Source organism: Liolophura sinensis, chromosome 10 (assembly GCF_032854445.1).
Source record: "Liolophura sinensis isolate JHLJ2023 chromosome 10, CUHK_Ljap_v2, whole genome shotgun sequence".
Taxonomy (NCBI): Eukaryota; Metazoa; Mollusca; class Polyplacophora; order Chitonida; family Chitonidae; genus Liolophura; species Liolophura sinensis.
The window spans coordinates 26,106,300-26,123,812 of record NC_088304.1 but is presented as its reverse complement, the minus strand read 5'-3'; the positions used below and the strand labels follow the sequence as shown (position 1 = coordinate 26,123,812).

At 40.7% G+C, this 17,513-nt stretch overlaps 1 protein-coding gene across 1 annotated transcript; it reads right to left on the bottom strand.

Annotated features, from left to right (window-relative positions):
• Positions 1–573: 573 nt before the first annotated feature.
• Positions 574–7,390, bottom strand: LOC135477032 (carbohydrate sulfotransferase 11-like). The gene is made up of 3 exons (XM_064757182.1): positions 7,279–7,390; positions 3,750–3,787; positions 574–1,737 (listed from the first exon to the last, which is right to left on the bottom strand). The coding sequence occupies exons 1-3, from the start codon at positions 7,388–7,390 to the stop codon at positions 574–576; spliced, it is 1,314 nt and encodes a 437-aa protein (XP_064613252.1).
• Positions 7,391–17,513: the final 10,123 nt, after the last annotated feature.

Here is a 17,513-nt window from a genome sequence, read left to right as displayed (position 1 = left end):
TAATTTATATTGTAGCAAACAATATCGACCATTGGCACCTCGGCCAAAAGGCGGGAAATAGCACCACCCGGTGTGACTGAGGCTTAAGTGTTTTACCTTTTAAAGCCCAATCACTCCTACACGTGACGACAATTTGCAACCGAAAAAAAGTGGGCAATCGTTCTAGATCTTGTATTGATCATACGATAAGTCATGAGAATACTGGCGATTTTTGATGAATCTGGAGATATCGCCAGTTATTCTCAGTGATGCACAAAAACTAGGTGCTATTAAAATTTATCGAATTCTGGAATTATGGACATTCGGTTGAACTTCGTCATACGAGCTCCGTAGATGCTTTACAAACATCCTTTATCAATGATATGTAAATTTTTTCACCAAGTGCCTTTGTCTCCAGGCAATCACGTGACCGCCTCCGAAAATTAGAAGTCCTTGAAGAGTCGAATGGTCTGATCGCAGAAGTCAGAGGTAGACGTAGCTTGGAGTCTTTAACTTATCATACAACGCTGTCTGAAGGCGACACAAGAAAGAAGTAAAAATGTACAATTTGTACAATTTATTAAATTAAAATCATTATTTTGGCATCCATTCCTTGAAGTTATATTCGTATAAGTCAACGGGGTGTTGGTCATAACTAAATAGTTCAAAATCCTGTTTAAAAGTTTTTACTATGTCCCTTTTAACCTGGGGGTCTATGGACTGATAAGCCTTGGCCATTGCTAGCCGTCGCTGTTTAGATGCTTCCTCACGTGACAGCCCATGCTCGGCATACGTTTCTAACACATACTTCCGAAAAGCTTCCTTAGTGTCCGTAATTGTTCCGGAATGAGTGAGAATCTCCAAGGGAAGGGGCAAGGATACGGGTAAATATCCCTGAATCTGGAAAGATTGCCACAGTTTGGCCATAATATCGACTTTGGAGACGCACTTTTTGAAGTTGACCACGGCGAACCAGGACGTATTTATAGCCTGGTTAAGCGAGTTCTCCGACCCCACCTGATTTGAGTGAAGATATTGCACTGTGTCCGTCAGATCCATGACCTCCGCCAGGACGGTGTCCCGGTCTTCAGTGAACGTCTCAATTTTTCCGATGAAGTCGTAATTCATCTGACAGGGCTGACAGATCCACGACACGGGGATCCAGTGGTCGTCGATGCCGTACTTGATGAGTTCCGGTTCGCTCGTGATGTCCACAACATGGCGGAGAAACTCCTCGAACGTGACGTCATGTCCGCACTGCAGTGACGTGGCGTCTGGATTATGACGTAATGATTTAACGATTGTCATGCCGACTGGTTTCCAGAAGCTTGGCAGCATGAGTTTGTCGACATAAGCGGAGAAGAGGCGGCTGTAGGGATCCCTTGTGAACATGACACGCGTGGCGGAGTGAAGGAAGTTAAACACCATTGCGAACGGCCTGATGTGGGCCAACCATGGAAGTCGTACCGTGTGTATGTACCCCTTTTTCGCGTGGACGATTTCGTCCCCTAGTTCCACTTGTCCAGCTTGTCGATCGATCAAGTGAAATACCGTCTTCCATAACGTGCTGGCCACTTTCGGCACGTAGCAGAACACGATATTGCTTTCCACGTTATATAGCAGGTGCTCTCTGACGTCACGATAATACGAGACGTTCTCGTGTGCGACGCATAGCTGATTTACGTGCTGCTTCCTGTCCTCAATCTCCCTGTTGAAAGCTGCTGTAGGTGTTTCGCTGCTCGTTTGTTGTATGAGGATCTACAAAATAGAATTCAGTTAGGATTTAATCTCTTTACTTGTTTGTGTCCAACTTCACTTTCAACATTATGCAACTCTCTACATTGAATTGGTACACAGTATGAAGGCTTTGACTTGTAGCTTCATGCGTTACTTATTTATTTATTAATTATTGTACTTTTTGCACCGTCAATAAGCCCACCATTAAATCCGTTCCTTGAGAGATGATGGATTGCATCTTCATCGATTTAACGTTTTTTTTCCCAATAACGAATTCATCATTTCCTGATAACGGATTGACCCATAATCGGCAGACTCTTAGCCCGTCGGAAATGCAATCCGTCCTCCTTAATGGAAGAATTTTTAAATTTTTTTGAGCCTCATTGAATTTAGTAGTGTAGCCAATATATAACATAAACCTCGACACAATCACATTTTATATTAATAGCTCTAGCAAGAATAATGTTATATTTATAATTTATGAACCTTATTTCTATGCACTTACTTCACAAGAATACACTTGTCATCATCTTGAAAAGCTTTTCCTGTCTGAGGCATTGTAATTTTGAAATAGATCAAAGGGCTGAGCTGGGATGTTGGGAGGGGGTGGGGTGGGGTGGGGGTGGGCGGCAGCCGTCATTAGGAACGGTTTGCTACCAGGGGACACAACCTCGATATAACCGAAATAATGTTGAAAGTGAAATGAATTTGCAGTCAGCCGCGCAAGCAAACTTAAGCTCAGACCTTACGTGCAGTCATAACGGTTCAGAATATGACGCGCATGGATGTTTAAGCTGATAGTGATGACGGTGTAAATTTGGCCTTGTTGATTAAAATAGCTACATTGCGATGTATGACATTTATGTTTGGCTGCTTGGAATGAGTGAACTTTTTCTTGTCGTCAGCAAATGTAAACATAGCCGACTTTCGACCAGGAGATATCGTAAAAATTAACAAAAAAGAGTCATTAATGTGACAAAAGATAATCGAATCAATGCGGAAATTCTCGGTATTGACTAAGACATAGAGATATCGCCATGAAGGTTAAGTAAATCCCCAGAACGGAAACATCGGGTAGGACATTATTTTTCTTAACATGATTCAATAGGCCTAAAATTTTGTGCTTCGTTAATTTTAACATTATTCAGATGAAATCGATCGAATCGTCATCCAAATCTTTACAAAAACATTAGATGATGCCTTAATTCCAATTAGCCGTTGCAATTATGTAAATTGTTTCGCTTGTTCAACCTTGGTTAATTTAAACTGTCAGTTCTTTTTTGAAAGTTGCACCGCGTGTACTCAACGCACGTGAAATTTGTATATTTTTAGACAGTAATTCTTTCTGCAGTAAAATGTAATATTCTTATAGAAATATTAACGTAATGAACGATATATTGTATAAAGCAAACTTGTGACATGTCTATGGTATAAAAAAAAGCCGATATGTAATAAATTTTGTCTGTACTATATTATACTCCGCCATGTACTTGTCACTTACTGATGAAGCTTCACTTGACCTATACATGTGAAATCACTACGCGATTAGACGTCGGCGCAATTTCCGAACATTTGAAATCGTAATGATTTTTTTCTGCTATAAATTTACAATAAAGCATTTATGGGATAAATAGGATATGCAATTCGTGACCCTCGATATTAAATTTATTAAACTCAAGTAGTAGTTTTCATTTGTTCCTTGCCGGCTCGAAACAAATGAAAACTACAACTCTCGTTTAAAAAATCTGATATCTTTAGGTCACTCATTACATATCCTATATGAATGAATGAACGGATGAAGGAATGCTTGGGATTTAACGTCGTACCTAACCACTTTTCAGTCATATAGCATTCTGCAGACGGGAGCTTAAGTTTGTGAGTTAGTATTATAATTATTATCTTCTTAAATACAACCAGTATCCAAAAAAACGTCAAGGGGTATGTGATTTGAGATATTTTGGATTATGATAACTAAAACATACACTTAGAATCATTGTAAACTATAATTGGGAAATAGTTTTGGGAGTACGTACAATATTCTCACGGGGCTTTCCTTCAGCACTGCAGACATCTGAAACACAAAAAATCAAAGAGTAATTATTGGTTTTATTTATGTATAATTTTCTGTATTTGAGTTTTACGCCGCACTTGGGTGGGGGGGGGGGGGGGAGGGTTGCACTTATATCTTGGCGGAGAGGTTGATGGGTTAAGGGAACAATGGAAATTCATGCAAGAGAAAATCATCGTGCCTATCTATATGTAATAGACAAAGTTCTTGAAGTAATGCAAGCCGCACTAGATTTAACAAGAGCTGGATTCGAACCTGTGACCTCAGTCAACAATGACTAACCGTTACTGGTAACCCAGTGATGGTTTCTGTAAGTTATGTTGGCCATATTAACTCTGGTGTGCTGCCGTCTCATATAGTAAACTATAGTACACAGTAAAAGACAGCGTAGAGAGTAAACGTGTGGTAGTAGGCAAATGGTCATATGTTAGCAGTGAAATACGGTCTCTTGTCAAATGAAGTCAGTTGAGGTTGTAATAGGCGTATAGTACGATTATGTCAGATACAGGCTTCCGTGGGATGAAGCACGTTACAGACGCTCCGAGTGATCTCCATGGTTACACCTCGTACCTAGAGTTTCTACTTTTTCGGAATGTGTAGATTTTTCTGAGTATAGTCTATAGCTATTATTTACTTTTTATAAGCAATAGCTAACTGATGTTGCGCCCTATTCCTTCGTTGTGTTGTTACACTGAAATGGTTTTAAAACTATGATACCCATGATGCTCCGAGACTGTGGTTAATTGTGTAAGCCGCCATATTGTTTTACCGGCGAGTGCCTGTTGTCATCTCAGACACGTTTTGAGAGTTTCCACTGTTATTGCTGATCTGACTGACACAGACAACCTCATACCGTGTGCATTTCAATGTATGGAAGCCCGTTAGTAGCATAGTCCTTTTTACCCTTTGGCTGGACCCAATGCAGTACATGGTTAATGGGATAGCGGAAGATTCCGTTGGTCACAAAAGAAAGGGCACATCAGAAGAACCTCAAAAATGGGCGTTCGTCATTAGAACCGTTGACCTCTGCGCTCTTTACATTACAACCGTTGACCTCTCGTTGACCCTCTGCGCTCTTTACATTACAACCGTTGACTTCTGCACTCTTTACAAGGTTTTATTCTGTACGTGATTAAATAGTGGCACACGATGTAAGAATAGTCTGCCAGAGATGAGGTGATACACACCACTTGGTCCATGCAGTTATATACATACACACGTATGCGCGTAACGACAGTACACCTGATATAATCCGAATTACAGTGTGTGCATGTATACCTGTGGGTGTAGTTAAAACTGTTGGTGTTTGCAAATCAGGTCATTTTGGTTGAGAGAAGTCCTGCCTACCAGCAAGAAATCCAGAGTCCTAATTTTGACACAAATGAATCGTTAAAGTAAACGTTTGACTTTATATGGGGTAAGAAGAGTAATATTCATGTGAAGCATGTATTCGTTTCTCTGGTTGTACTACCTATGCTGTGGTCTTTTATATTGTATGTCTACAGAAAACCAGGGTGCTGAGGGTGGACTTGCAATGATCGTATGTGGTTGTTTATTAGATGGGATGACAATACAGTATGTTCACTACTTCCATATAAGTGACGTCTAGAAGTTGACAAGAAGCCATATTCCACTAGTTACGTATGACGATCTGCCAACCACATTGTCGTCGCTGCTCTGGTTTAACTATCCACCCTGCAGTCCTCAGTGTGATACATTACTATGGGTGTCACTTCCATAGGGCCTTGTTTGATTTAGGCCGTTACCTCTTGACCAATACGTCCGCTTCAGGAGCGGTACGTCCAGGATCAATCCTGGGTCGAGTCACACCTAAGACTTTAACATGAAGGGGATAGTACAACGACTGGTTGACCCGTATCAGTATAATGGGGCGGGGCAGCTTACTTGCCTTCGGTAAGTCGCCTCAGTGAAGCAGAACTAGATAAAAGAGCGATGGAAATCGGTCTTGCAACAAGGAGGTACATTACATGCACTCTAAGGATTCATTCGTCGTCATATGTCGGAAAAATTGTTAAGTACGACGTTAAACCCCAAGCAGTCACTCACTCTTTTCCAGTATGGCATCATGTTAGAATGCAGCTACGATTGGCATACATGTCTGAGGAATACGTCGGCAGATTTGTCATGAACATGCACGACGACGAACGGGGACTGTAGTCCCTAACTGAGGTTGTTTGGCAATAGGCCCTATTTTACTGATTACGTGTGATCATTTGCCAGCTTTCCACACTGTCGTCGCTACTCTGGTTTTTCTCTTTATGCTGTACGTCCTAACTATAGTCTTCTGCTGCGTTATTTGTCGCTGTATAACTCTCAGTGAAGTCATAGAAGTAAAATGCTTTTTAAATGAATATTTACTTCGTCTAATTAGACATCCCAGTGTAATGTCTCAGTGCATGCATGGGCTGCTTTCTTAAAACTTGGACATGCTGCTGGATTTTCCAATTATAAACATTTTTTTGCTGGTTCGTTTTTCATCATATTTTTTTTTTGGGGGGGGGGGGGCGGGGACTGCCAAGTTTTGTTTAGCAAGAGATTGGCCACAGCCAGTGCTCTCTTTGAATTCTCAGTCCTCAGAATCAGTAGAGTTTAGCATATAGCGCCTTAATTTTGACATGACAAAGATTCGCGCACACAACTGAACAAATTGAAGATAATCTCTGTATAGGATACGAATTATCCCTTAAAGCTTTTGAAGCTGAAGGCACGTCTCTGTAGTCCAGGAAAGCTCTTCCATGTCAACCGGAAATCAGAGGGAATGTTTTTATGCTTGTCATTCATAACCTCTCTTAATCGGAATCACATTATTGAAATCCCGAGGAATCATCAATTCTAAAAGGCAGATTATCATCTTTTGACTTTTTGCCATTCCACTTAAGACATCCATAAGAAGATAGATAATGTCAAATGTTTTAACAGTTTCCACGCGAAATGCACACAGAGCGACAGGTGTTGTGGAGAGCGGGCAAACAAACTAGGGATTGCGGATAAACAAGGCTTTTTGAACGACAAACAAGCTGTGTTAGGGACAGACCCGCAAAACGCGCCACAGTAGGGCAGCAGTAATCGGAACATGGCTAAAGATGATGAACTTGGACATGGTGAGGTCGAGGAGAGTGGAAGGCAATGGAGGGGGAGAGGGGGATTCACATCAACATCTCGACCTGACGTCAACAAGTAAAGAGGGAGATCACAGACTCCGTAAACATGGATGCATAATCGCGTTAGCTTTTAGTCTTATACATCCGTTTGAGACTTGCAGCTAGATGATGTCAGATGTTTAGCATAATCAAATAGACCTGTACGTGAGGAAATTCGTTGGCCAATATTTTGTAGAATTAAAATTGATAATTTGAAACCAAAGATATATAACATATAAAACGACTTATTGTAATAACCTTTATTATATAATGAATTGGCCGACGAAATTGCTGGATTTTCTATACACTGTACACGTAAAGTCTGAAGCTTACCTCGCATGACACCATTCTGCATTCCTGAGAGCACAAGAGTTCCGATGAGAATTCCACAGACAACCAGAAAGGGGAAATACACCGTCTTAACGCCGAGTTTTAGCTTGGCCATAGTGATGGTGCAGCAATGTTGAGGATCAGCGATCACCTGCCTGGGATCGATGCGTGCGCCATTGCGGTGGTTGTGACAGTTTAAAAGCTTAATTCATACTCTCTCGGATTTGACCAATGGAGGTGGAATACAAGGTAACGCCTTCAAGTTTCCTCAACACCGTTAGAAATCCTCCCCTCGCGAATGCAGCGTTGTGTCAGCTTGCTAAAACACGATGGAGACAAAACGGGCCCGGTAAACATCCTAAAGATTTGCCAAGCGACACACACATGGCCCGGTTCACGTCTATATACATACGTTCACGTATCAAGCCATCTTCCCCATTAACCGCCTCACGGAAACGACGCCTGAGTCAACTGTCGCTCAACAACACCTTCTGTTCTAGCTGGGCGAGACGAACAGAACGTGGTTGACGTTAGCAGACAATCCAAATTGAGGGTGGTAGTGGAGGGGGGAGGGGGATGTGACAGGAGATTGTGGAGATTTCCTGAAATGTATACAAGAGCCCTGGCACCCGTGGAATTCCACACAGTGCCATGTATCAGGCCACACATGCAAAGATAACAGTTCGCGAAGCTATCTGAACAAAAACCAAGATCGACCTCGATGTCTCTTCTGGGACAGCCGAGATTGATTGGAACGCTGTATTAGCTTCCTGTTGTTCCTTTGCCCTCATCACACTGTTTTAATTAACGACAAACTTTCAAGCGACACGCTCTGTTTGATCAGTCCTGTCGACTTCAAACATCAAATATATTACATCAGTCATCTGAAAACATACCCGCCATGACACTCTGTTGAGAGTTTCTTGTTTGTTCATGTGCACAAACCCGCACCTTGTTTACCTTTCTTCATGTTACAGTTTTACTCGGTGCGTATAGAAGCTAATTAGATAGCACCTAGCTGCTTGTTCTGCAAACTTCCTGGATGTATATACACATCGATCGTAAACAACACAATAACACAAAAATCTGTGGGCTATGTCTAACAAGCACAGAACTCCGAAACGATTCTTGGATGTCAGACTTACTTTCAATACAGCTTTATAGCATCATTTTGAAAACGCATGCAGACATATACCTCCATATCGACACGAAAATCTATTTCTCTCTGTGGTTATTTTTGATATCATATCAAAACTTATATGATACATTTAGGAAAACCTTTTATAGATTATATGATAACTATTTAACACAGTATATATATATGTAAGTAATCTATTTTTACTTAGTGACCCAGGAGCCTTTCGCTAATGCGGTCGATGTTAGTAGTTTCCTCTCCGGCCGTACGTGGGAAGGTCTGACAGCAACCTGAGGATGGTCGTGGGTTTCCCCCGGGCTCTCGCCCCGGATTGCTCCCACCATAATGCTGGCCGCCGTCGAATAAGTGAAATACTCTTGAATACGGCGTAAAACGCCAATCAAATCAATAAATAAATATTTTTACTTACCAGTCAGATATGTATATCATTGGAGATGCAACATGTAAACAAAACTTAAAACATTGCTTCACCAGAAAAGAAAGGCAAGTACTGCATTTAGTTTATATAAAATTGTTTTTTTTTTTTTTGGATTATTTTCTTTTTCACGGCAAAACAATTAAACTGGTCACATGACAGGTTTTAGAACAGACATCCTTTTATCAACCTGAATACAAATATAATGTACAGCATGGCACATTATATTCTGAATAAGTTCTATGGAAGAACCACATCACCAAACTGAATAGTGGGAGGAGTCTCCACACCCAGGTCATGCATCATTACATTTTCATCTATTCGTTTTTTCACTTTTCTATTTTATTTCTGCTTCGATATATTTTCGTCCAGCCACATACTGACCCATGATTAAGGTATTGGCATGCCATCTAGTTACGATACACAATATTAAAGATGAAAAGATTTTAAAAACAATCAATCGAAAAGTGATTTGAAGGCAGAACTTGAGCATATATGGATATAACTACTGGAGGCGATAAAATATATTAACGTCAAAATGGTCTTAACGCGGATTTGAGCCCAGATCTTAAACATCTGGCACAGCTAGTAGATATAATCAAAATTAGTAAAGTTTAAATGGGCTGAAACACACTTGACTGCAACAGGATTTGAACTAACGCCGTTGGCTTAGAGCACAGACGCGAAGCAATACCTCTCTTCCAGGGGAGGGGAAATTTTAGAAAATTTACGAGCTAACAATGATGGTGAGACCTAATGTGGTGATGATAGAGTCACGTCCGTCTCAAGCAGGGAGACGCCGCGACAGTAGCGACCCCTAAGCTACCGGCCCCCAAGATCACCGCAGCCGTGACGGGGACAAAGGCCGCATTTATCGCAACTGTTTCAAATTTCCTCGATGTTCACTCAAAACATTTCTCCCGAGGTCACGGGGAATAGGCTCTCATCAGGTTTGCGCTACTCGCCATTGTGCGTTATAGTCGCAAAAGTTTTTCCTCTCATTTCACACCGTCTCTGTTCACAGGTATACACTCTACATTCTAGCTTTGTACAACACTCAAATAGTTCATGGGCCCAGAAATAGATCGTGACTTGTTCGATTCAAATTTTTATATCCCGGACCGAGCACAATTGAAATATTTCTCGGGGGAACAAGATTGTTATATAATATAAGACAGACTTGAAACAGAAAGAAAATGCTGTCTCGCATACTCGAGCCCCGTTAGGTAAAACTGGATTTGCGTTTCACTCAGTACTTTAGCGGCGAAATATCTTTGACTTTTGTATTGATATTACTATCATCACCAGATTTATTAATACGGTACCGAATAATAATAATAATAATTAGTCAAAACTGTAACTTACTAATTCCTCAAATATTTAATTTATGTCTTTTATCCTACTAAAATATTTTGTAACGGTTTTAAAAAAAATTATCTTTCTGAAAACAAGATTTTTTGTAAAAATGTTGTTATCACCAAAAACTTAAGCATTTAATTGATGATATCTTCCATAGATGAATTAAATTAAAATTTTTCAGATTTAAAAGTTTTCTTCAACCCGATTTTCTTATTTATTTATCTCATTGGTGCTTTACGCCGTACTCTAGAATATTTCACTTATAAGACGGTGGACAGCATTATGGTCGGAAGAAACCGGACAGAGCCCGGGGGAAACCCACGACCATCCTCAGGTTGCTGGAAGACCTTTCCACGTACGGCCGGAGAGGAAGCCAGCATGAGCTGAACAAGAACTCACAGCGACTGCACTGGTGGGAAGCTCCTGAACCTCACCAAATTGAGGACGGAGATTGCGTTCGTGGTCATCCGCATTGTGCCAGTTATCATATGCACTATCTGAGTTACATGTAAATACTGTTTCAACAAGAGACTGTCTCTGTTCGTTATCATCAGTATTAATCTGTCTGCCTCGTGGTAAATAAAGATTGCAAAACGATGTAAAGTCATTTGCTCAAATCCAGCTCACAACTGCGACTCTTCATCCGATGTTTAGTCTTTACATGGCCTGGAGAGTGACGAAGATTTTCATCATTGTTAGGATTTTAATGTTGTTTATCGCCATCCCCTAGAATTTTCTCACTCGTATGATGGCAGTCAGTTTTATGGACGGAAGAAACTGGAGTACTCGGGGTAAACCACCGACCTTGGCAAGTTTCGGTGGCATCATATGCTCCTGATGTAGCGTCCATGGCAACATATGCTCCTAACGTAACGCCCATGGCAATATATCCTCCTGGTGTAGCGTCCGTGGCAACTTATGCTCCTGGTGGAACACCCATGGCAGCATATGCTCCTGGTGTAGCACATATAACAACATATGCTCCTGGTGTAGCGTCCATGGCAACATATGCTCCTGGCGTAACACCCATGGCAATATATCCTCCTTCTGTAGCGTCCATGGCAACAGATGCTCCTGATGTAGTGTTCATGGCAACATATGATCCTGGTGTAACGTCTATGGCAACATATGGTGATACATTTCCATGGTAAATACTCGTGAAACAGCGTTACGTCAGCGTCGTGAAACGGGCTTCAGTTTGTGCAAAATAGATCTATTGTTATTTAAAATATTCAGTACCTGAAAAAATATATTTAAAGACATGAATTTGACGCTTACGTTAAAATACAATAAAATTCAATACCGAAAAGAAATCAAGGAACCTCTGCAATTGGTGTAAGTAAGGGATTCACAGTTAGAGCCTGCTGATAACATGTCAACGGTTTGATATTCCCTGCAGAGTTACTTCCCTTATCCGGAATCCTCTATAGTTTTCGATGAAGCACAAGCCCAACGAATTTTAACTGGGTTTCAGCTCTTTCTAAATCCTCTTACATCAATTTCAATGCAAGCGATTACTGCAATTCACTAATTTATAAACCGGAAACGTCAGTTGTCATTACACACTAAATTGTTGTAAAATCAAAGAGAAATATGACTCAGTCTGGAGCAATTGATCTAATTGACAAGCTTTATTTTCCTAAATAATGATACCAGTGGATCATAGGGTACAACCAGTTGATGTACGAATGACTTAGACATCCTCGCACACAAACCAGTCGTGTTGACGATATCTCATAGTCAAGATGGTTTCCGGACTGCTCGTACGTTGTATTCTAGCCATCCCGGTGGCCAACGGCTGCTTTTGACATACCGCTGTCTATAGTGATTTGTATATTTAATAGATATTTCTCATTTTACCGTAAGCAGACTAAGGAATTTTTCACTAACTTGTCCGCGATCAGACTGATGAGAAGTTAGCCTAGAAACTGCTAACGTAGCGCTCAGCATTGGTATAACAATGGAAGTAGAAAAGATCTCCTCTACCTCCATGGCAGATTCTCCTATTTCGTGTTCAGTAGTATGTACTAGTATACGTCACAATCATATGGGAAAGTTCAGCAGTAACTTGCGAAAGGTCGAAGGTTTACTCTTGCCTTAGTGATTACAACCGGACAAAGCTGCTCTTTTGGGTGCTCTTCCACGAAGGATTAATTGGAGGCTTAATTTGCGGTTCCAGTGTATGTGTAAAAATATTGTTATGATGTTAGTCAGAATCGTGTAAATCAATGTATTTTTTTTATCTTTAAAAGCATGTTGTCCCCTTATCAGACTTAGACAGGTCAATCAATGAATTTTTTATAAACATTTTTCAGTACAGTTAATAATTGTATTAATAATTAATAACTGAGGTTTGACTAACTATGTATTAATGTTTTCATTCTCATCCAGCTCCTCCATGCAAGCGGTAATTTTTTGCCATTAACAGTTTTAAGTCTATGGCGATAACTCTTTCGATATAGTAAAAAAAAATAATTTTACAGTTTTAAAGTTACGTAATTTCAATCATATATAAATCAAAAAATCTCTGAGCTAATTTTGTAATTTGTAATTTGCACAGGTTTTGTAGTAGACGCTCTCTAGATGGTGCAGAGTGTTGCACATCTGCACCACTAATGGGGTCCTCCGTGGCCTGCGTGGTGGTTAGCCTGCTAGCGCAGCGCAGTGATCCAGGAGCCTCTCGCCAATGCGATCGCTGTGAGTTCAAGTTCAGGTCATGCTGACTTCCTCTTCGATCATACGTGGAAAGGTCTGGCAGCAGCCTGGGGATAGTCGTATATGTTCCCCCGAGCTCTATCGGGTATCCTTAAATCCATAAAGCTGGCCGCCCTGCTATAAGTGAAATTATTTTTAGTACGGAATAAAACACTAATCAAATAAATAAATAAATAAATAAATTTGAACCAATAACCATTATTTATCAATATTTATGCTTTTCATTCTTTTTCAAAACCAGTATTCCCTTGATCTGGGACCTAGGTACTCTAGGTGTCTTGTTATGTTCGCCGTGAACAGTTTCAGATAAAGGTCTGTCAGAAATATTTCAGTATGGGGTAGTAAAGATATAACAGCGCGCAGCCATTGCGTCATATTATTTGGATGGCATTTCATCAACTCGATGCCTGCGAGTCTTCGGGCAAGCACTCCAATCACACCAAAGTGTACAGTAAGTTCATTTGATTTACATTTATCTAGTTGACGTGGTAATCTGATGACCTTTGTCATTTTTTGCAAGTGGGTATCCTAAAATATTATTCGAAGTATTATCAAATTCAACACTGACCATGTCCAATCAATATGTAATGTTGTTGTTTCATGAATCCTGTATTATATGTATTCGGTTTAAAAATACTTGTTGTCACTCGCAATGCCATATAGTGTACATTTTATCATACTTGGGAACTCTGCTGGAACGTTCTCTTTACGTTCATTTGCTTCCCCACACTCCTGTGTTCTATTTCGCCTACTGTATCTCTCATTGAAACGGCTGTGTATATTGACAGGAAGGTTATTGCCCTTTGCTGTGGTGCTTTGCCAAATCTGTTTTTCCTCTTGTTTTACAAAACCTGATTTTATCGATCCTCGTAGATACTACTGAAAACATACTGTTCACACCCACTGTCACAAAACGCCAGGAATCCATAACAATAGCTTTCGTAACTTTTCTCATAAACGAAGTCCACATATGGCGCTATAAAGTAGTCAACGTCTTTTACAAAACGAAATTACGAGAAATGTGACTTAAGAAGTTTTATGAAAGTGGCTGCTCAATTAAATTTATCCATTCCTTAGACATTTACAGAACTGTCAAAAATACCTTCACATCTCTCTTTGTTCATTCACCATTTTACTACAGTTCTATGTTTTTAGCAAATCTGTTCCTCCAAAAACACTTTATTCGATGAAACTGAAAATCGACTTTATCAGTTATTGTCCACATATTCTCCACTCTCCTTGTTTACTGTCGCTCGTCTTCCTGGGCGTCTGAGTACGTGTAACTCCCCATTTCTGCATTTTCGCGGGCGTGGCCTCCCAGGCTCAGTTGGTTAGCTCGCTAGTGCAGCGTAATGACCCAGGAGTCCCTCACCGATGCGGTCGCTGTGAATTCAAGTCCAGCTCGTGTTGGCTTCCTCTCCGGTCGTACCTGGGAAGGTCCTTCAACAACCTGCGGATAGTCGTGGGTTTCCCCCGGGCTCTGCCCGGTTTCCACCCACCATAATGCTGGCCGTAGTCGTATAAGTGAAATATTCTTGAGGTACGGCGTAAAACACCAATCAGATAATAATTAATAATAATAAATAATAATTTTCGCGGGCAAGCGGGGTGTTATATAGTGAAACTGTGCTCAGCTTTTTACTGAATACAAGTTTTTATTATTAATCATTCATTATGAAAATTCATTCTTACATCCCGAGGGATAAAAAATGTCCCTCGGGGTTTTATTCCTGGTGTTTCATGCAATGTTTTTTTTTTAAAAATTGCGCAGTGAAACAAAAGAAAAGTTTATGGTGTTCCGATAACGTCTAGTGTAAAAACCGATATTGGAAATTAAGTTATGCACATCATTTCCTACCTTTCCTTTACTTACCCTCGCAGCCAGCAAAGCGCTAGATATGCTTGCAGTTCGGTAAGTGCATTATGCTATTAATGTTTAAAAAGGATTTACCGGAGATTTGGGGTAAAAATCCATTTTTGATAATTAAACTAAATTTTCTGTAATTACCAAGAATAGATCAAATTGCGACCCTCTTTAAAAGTTCATTACCGATTTTGAGCGGTTATTCGTGCACAGACGAGACTGAGGTATATTTTGTGAAACGTAATTGTTTAGGCTATAGATTCAAACATAATAGGAAAAATTCGATTTCATTGCTGCACTGATCATCTTAAAGATGTGTTGAAGGGAGAGAAAGCAAGAACGAAATTACATATATTTGACGAAATACTTCTACCAGTGAACTGATATAAGATGTACATGTTGTATAACTTGACGGAGGTTCCGTCATCTGCCAGTTGTTAGGAAGCTCTCCACTTCGTAAAATGGCCGGAGTCTTGTCGATTGGTTTCACAGGATGCCCCAAGGTGAGTTCCGTGTCTGTCTTCACACTTAGCAAGAATTCAAGATGCTTCGTACTGTATACTTCTGATCTGATACTTCTGTGACTTTTTCCAGTTCCTGCACTTCCAGTCACAAATAATATGAAAGGGTTCAGAGTTATCCCCATTGGTTCTACTGAGACAGCATTGTCGAACTTTGTGGAACACTTCCTCTTGTTTCTTGTTAAGTGCCGCAGCAAATTTTGACCTTTCTTTTATGAGATAGCAGCTTGGACAGTGACAAATTTCAAAAGTGCAGCTTTTTTATCCTTACCTTAGTAAACAAATACATAGACTGGATTGCTCAAAACATATTGCCGCTGACCGACTTTTATCGATGTAATCATCAACAATTACAGAAAAGAGAACACGGCCAAAAAAGTTCTTTTTTGTGTGTTGTGCCTCCGAAATAACCTAATGTAGAGAAATACTATTAGAGTAATCCGTGACACTCCATGTCTGCCTCTCACCCTCACTGTAATCTGGTTTTAGTCATTTTGAAATTTAGCCAAATTGAAATTATCGAACGAAGTGGAAATGTTCACTGAATGACCGGTTCCGGTTGCTCTAGTTTAATTGACACATCCCATGGTCTTGTAGGAATCTCTTGTAGGAATCCTTTATTAGAAGGATCATATTATTAAATATGTATGCGACCGTTTACGTCAGTTTTCACCCCTCTTCCTAAATAAATCAGGTTACATTATTTGTTGTATTTACTGTTAAACTCAAATCAATCACTCCGCACGCATATGTTCATCGCCATAGTCATGGATCTCTCGACTATATGACGTCGTGTCTTGCTCCAGCTTTCCACCCACGTGACTTGCCGTCACTGTACTCTGTACTCCCTTTGTCCATGACCGCTGCGTTTCCGCCAGATAATATACAGACAATCTATATATATGGCTGACCTTTTACGTAAACGTGAATCTTTCACATTAACATGACCGACTTTGCCTGTATCCCCGAACCAGATGTATAATGTACGAACACAGTGTACATATCACTATAATGTACCAAGTGCAGGCACAGCAGCTTCCCAGGATGACCGAGGGAGTTCCCAATTTGTGTCGTTATCTCTCTATTTTATTATTGAGATCAAGTTGAAGGACTGGTGTCAATCCTAGTATCGCACAGTGGCTTAGTATCCTCTCCTCAATGCCCCATGAGCCTCTCACCAATGCGGTCGCTGTGAGTTCAAGTCCAGCTCATGCTGCCTTCCACTCCGGCCGTGCGTGGAAAGGTTTGACAGTAACCTGCGGATGGTCGTTTTTTTCCCCCGGGCTCCGCCTGGTTTTCTCTCACCATACTGCTGGCCGCCGTCAAAATATAGTGAAATATTCTTGAGTACGGCGTAAAACACCAATCAAATAAATAAATAAATAGATAAATCTCATCAATGCAATCGTCCACCTCATATTAGCTTTCTCTCCGATCGTAGGCACATTTATTTATTTATTTATTTATTTATTTATTTTATGACGTTTTACGCCGTCCGGGAAGATCTGCAGCAACCCACGGATAGCCGCGGTTTTTCCACAGACTCTGCCCGGTTTCCTCCCACCACATAATGCTGGTCGAGTTAACATAAGTGAAGTAACTTTAAGCGCCTTTAACTCTTTTCATAAAAATTTAAAGAAAAAAATACACGAAAGTATATTTATGTCTATTTAGTGACTTATCATCCCTGTAGACCCCATTTATTAAATAAGTCAACATGAAACATGAAACCCAAAGATACATTAGAAATTTCACTCGCCTCACGTCCGGGTTGACAAAAGACGGCCAAGAAGCCCTAATGTGGGAGTGGTGAGACGGAGGAAGCCAATGGGGTAAGGCGAAGAGGGAAGAAGCCGTTTGGGTCAGTGTTAGAGGGGAGAAGCCCTCAGGTGAGGGTGTGGGTTGAGGTAGAGGAAAGAAAAACTTTGCAGAGATGGAAGAAACCCCCTGGAAAAGTGGGGTAGAGCGAAGAGGGCCATGGGCTTGGGTGGTGGACGGAAGAAACCTTTGGGGTGGGGGTGAAATGAGGGAAATTTTAGGGGATGGAGAGAGAAGGGAGAAGCCATTGGTGTCAGGGCGGACAGGGAAGACGTATATGGGGTAGGGTGGCGGTGAGACGTGAGAAGCTTTTGGAGTGGGCGTAATTAAATTGAATATTTATTCACCAAATGACAGATTATCTCATAGAAGGCGGGAATAAAATCCGAG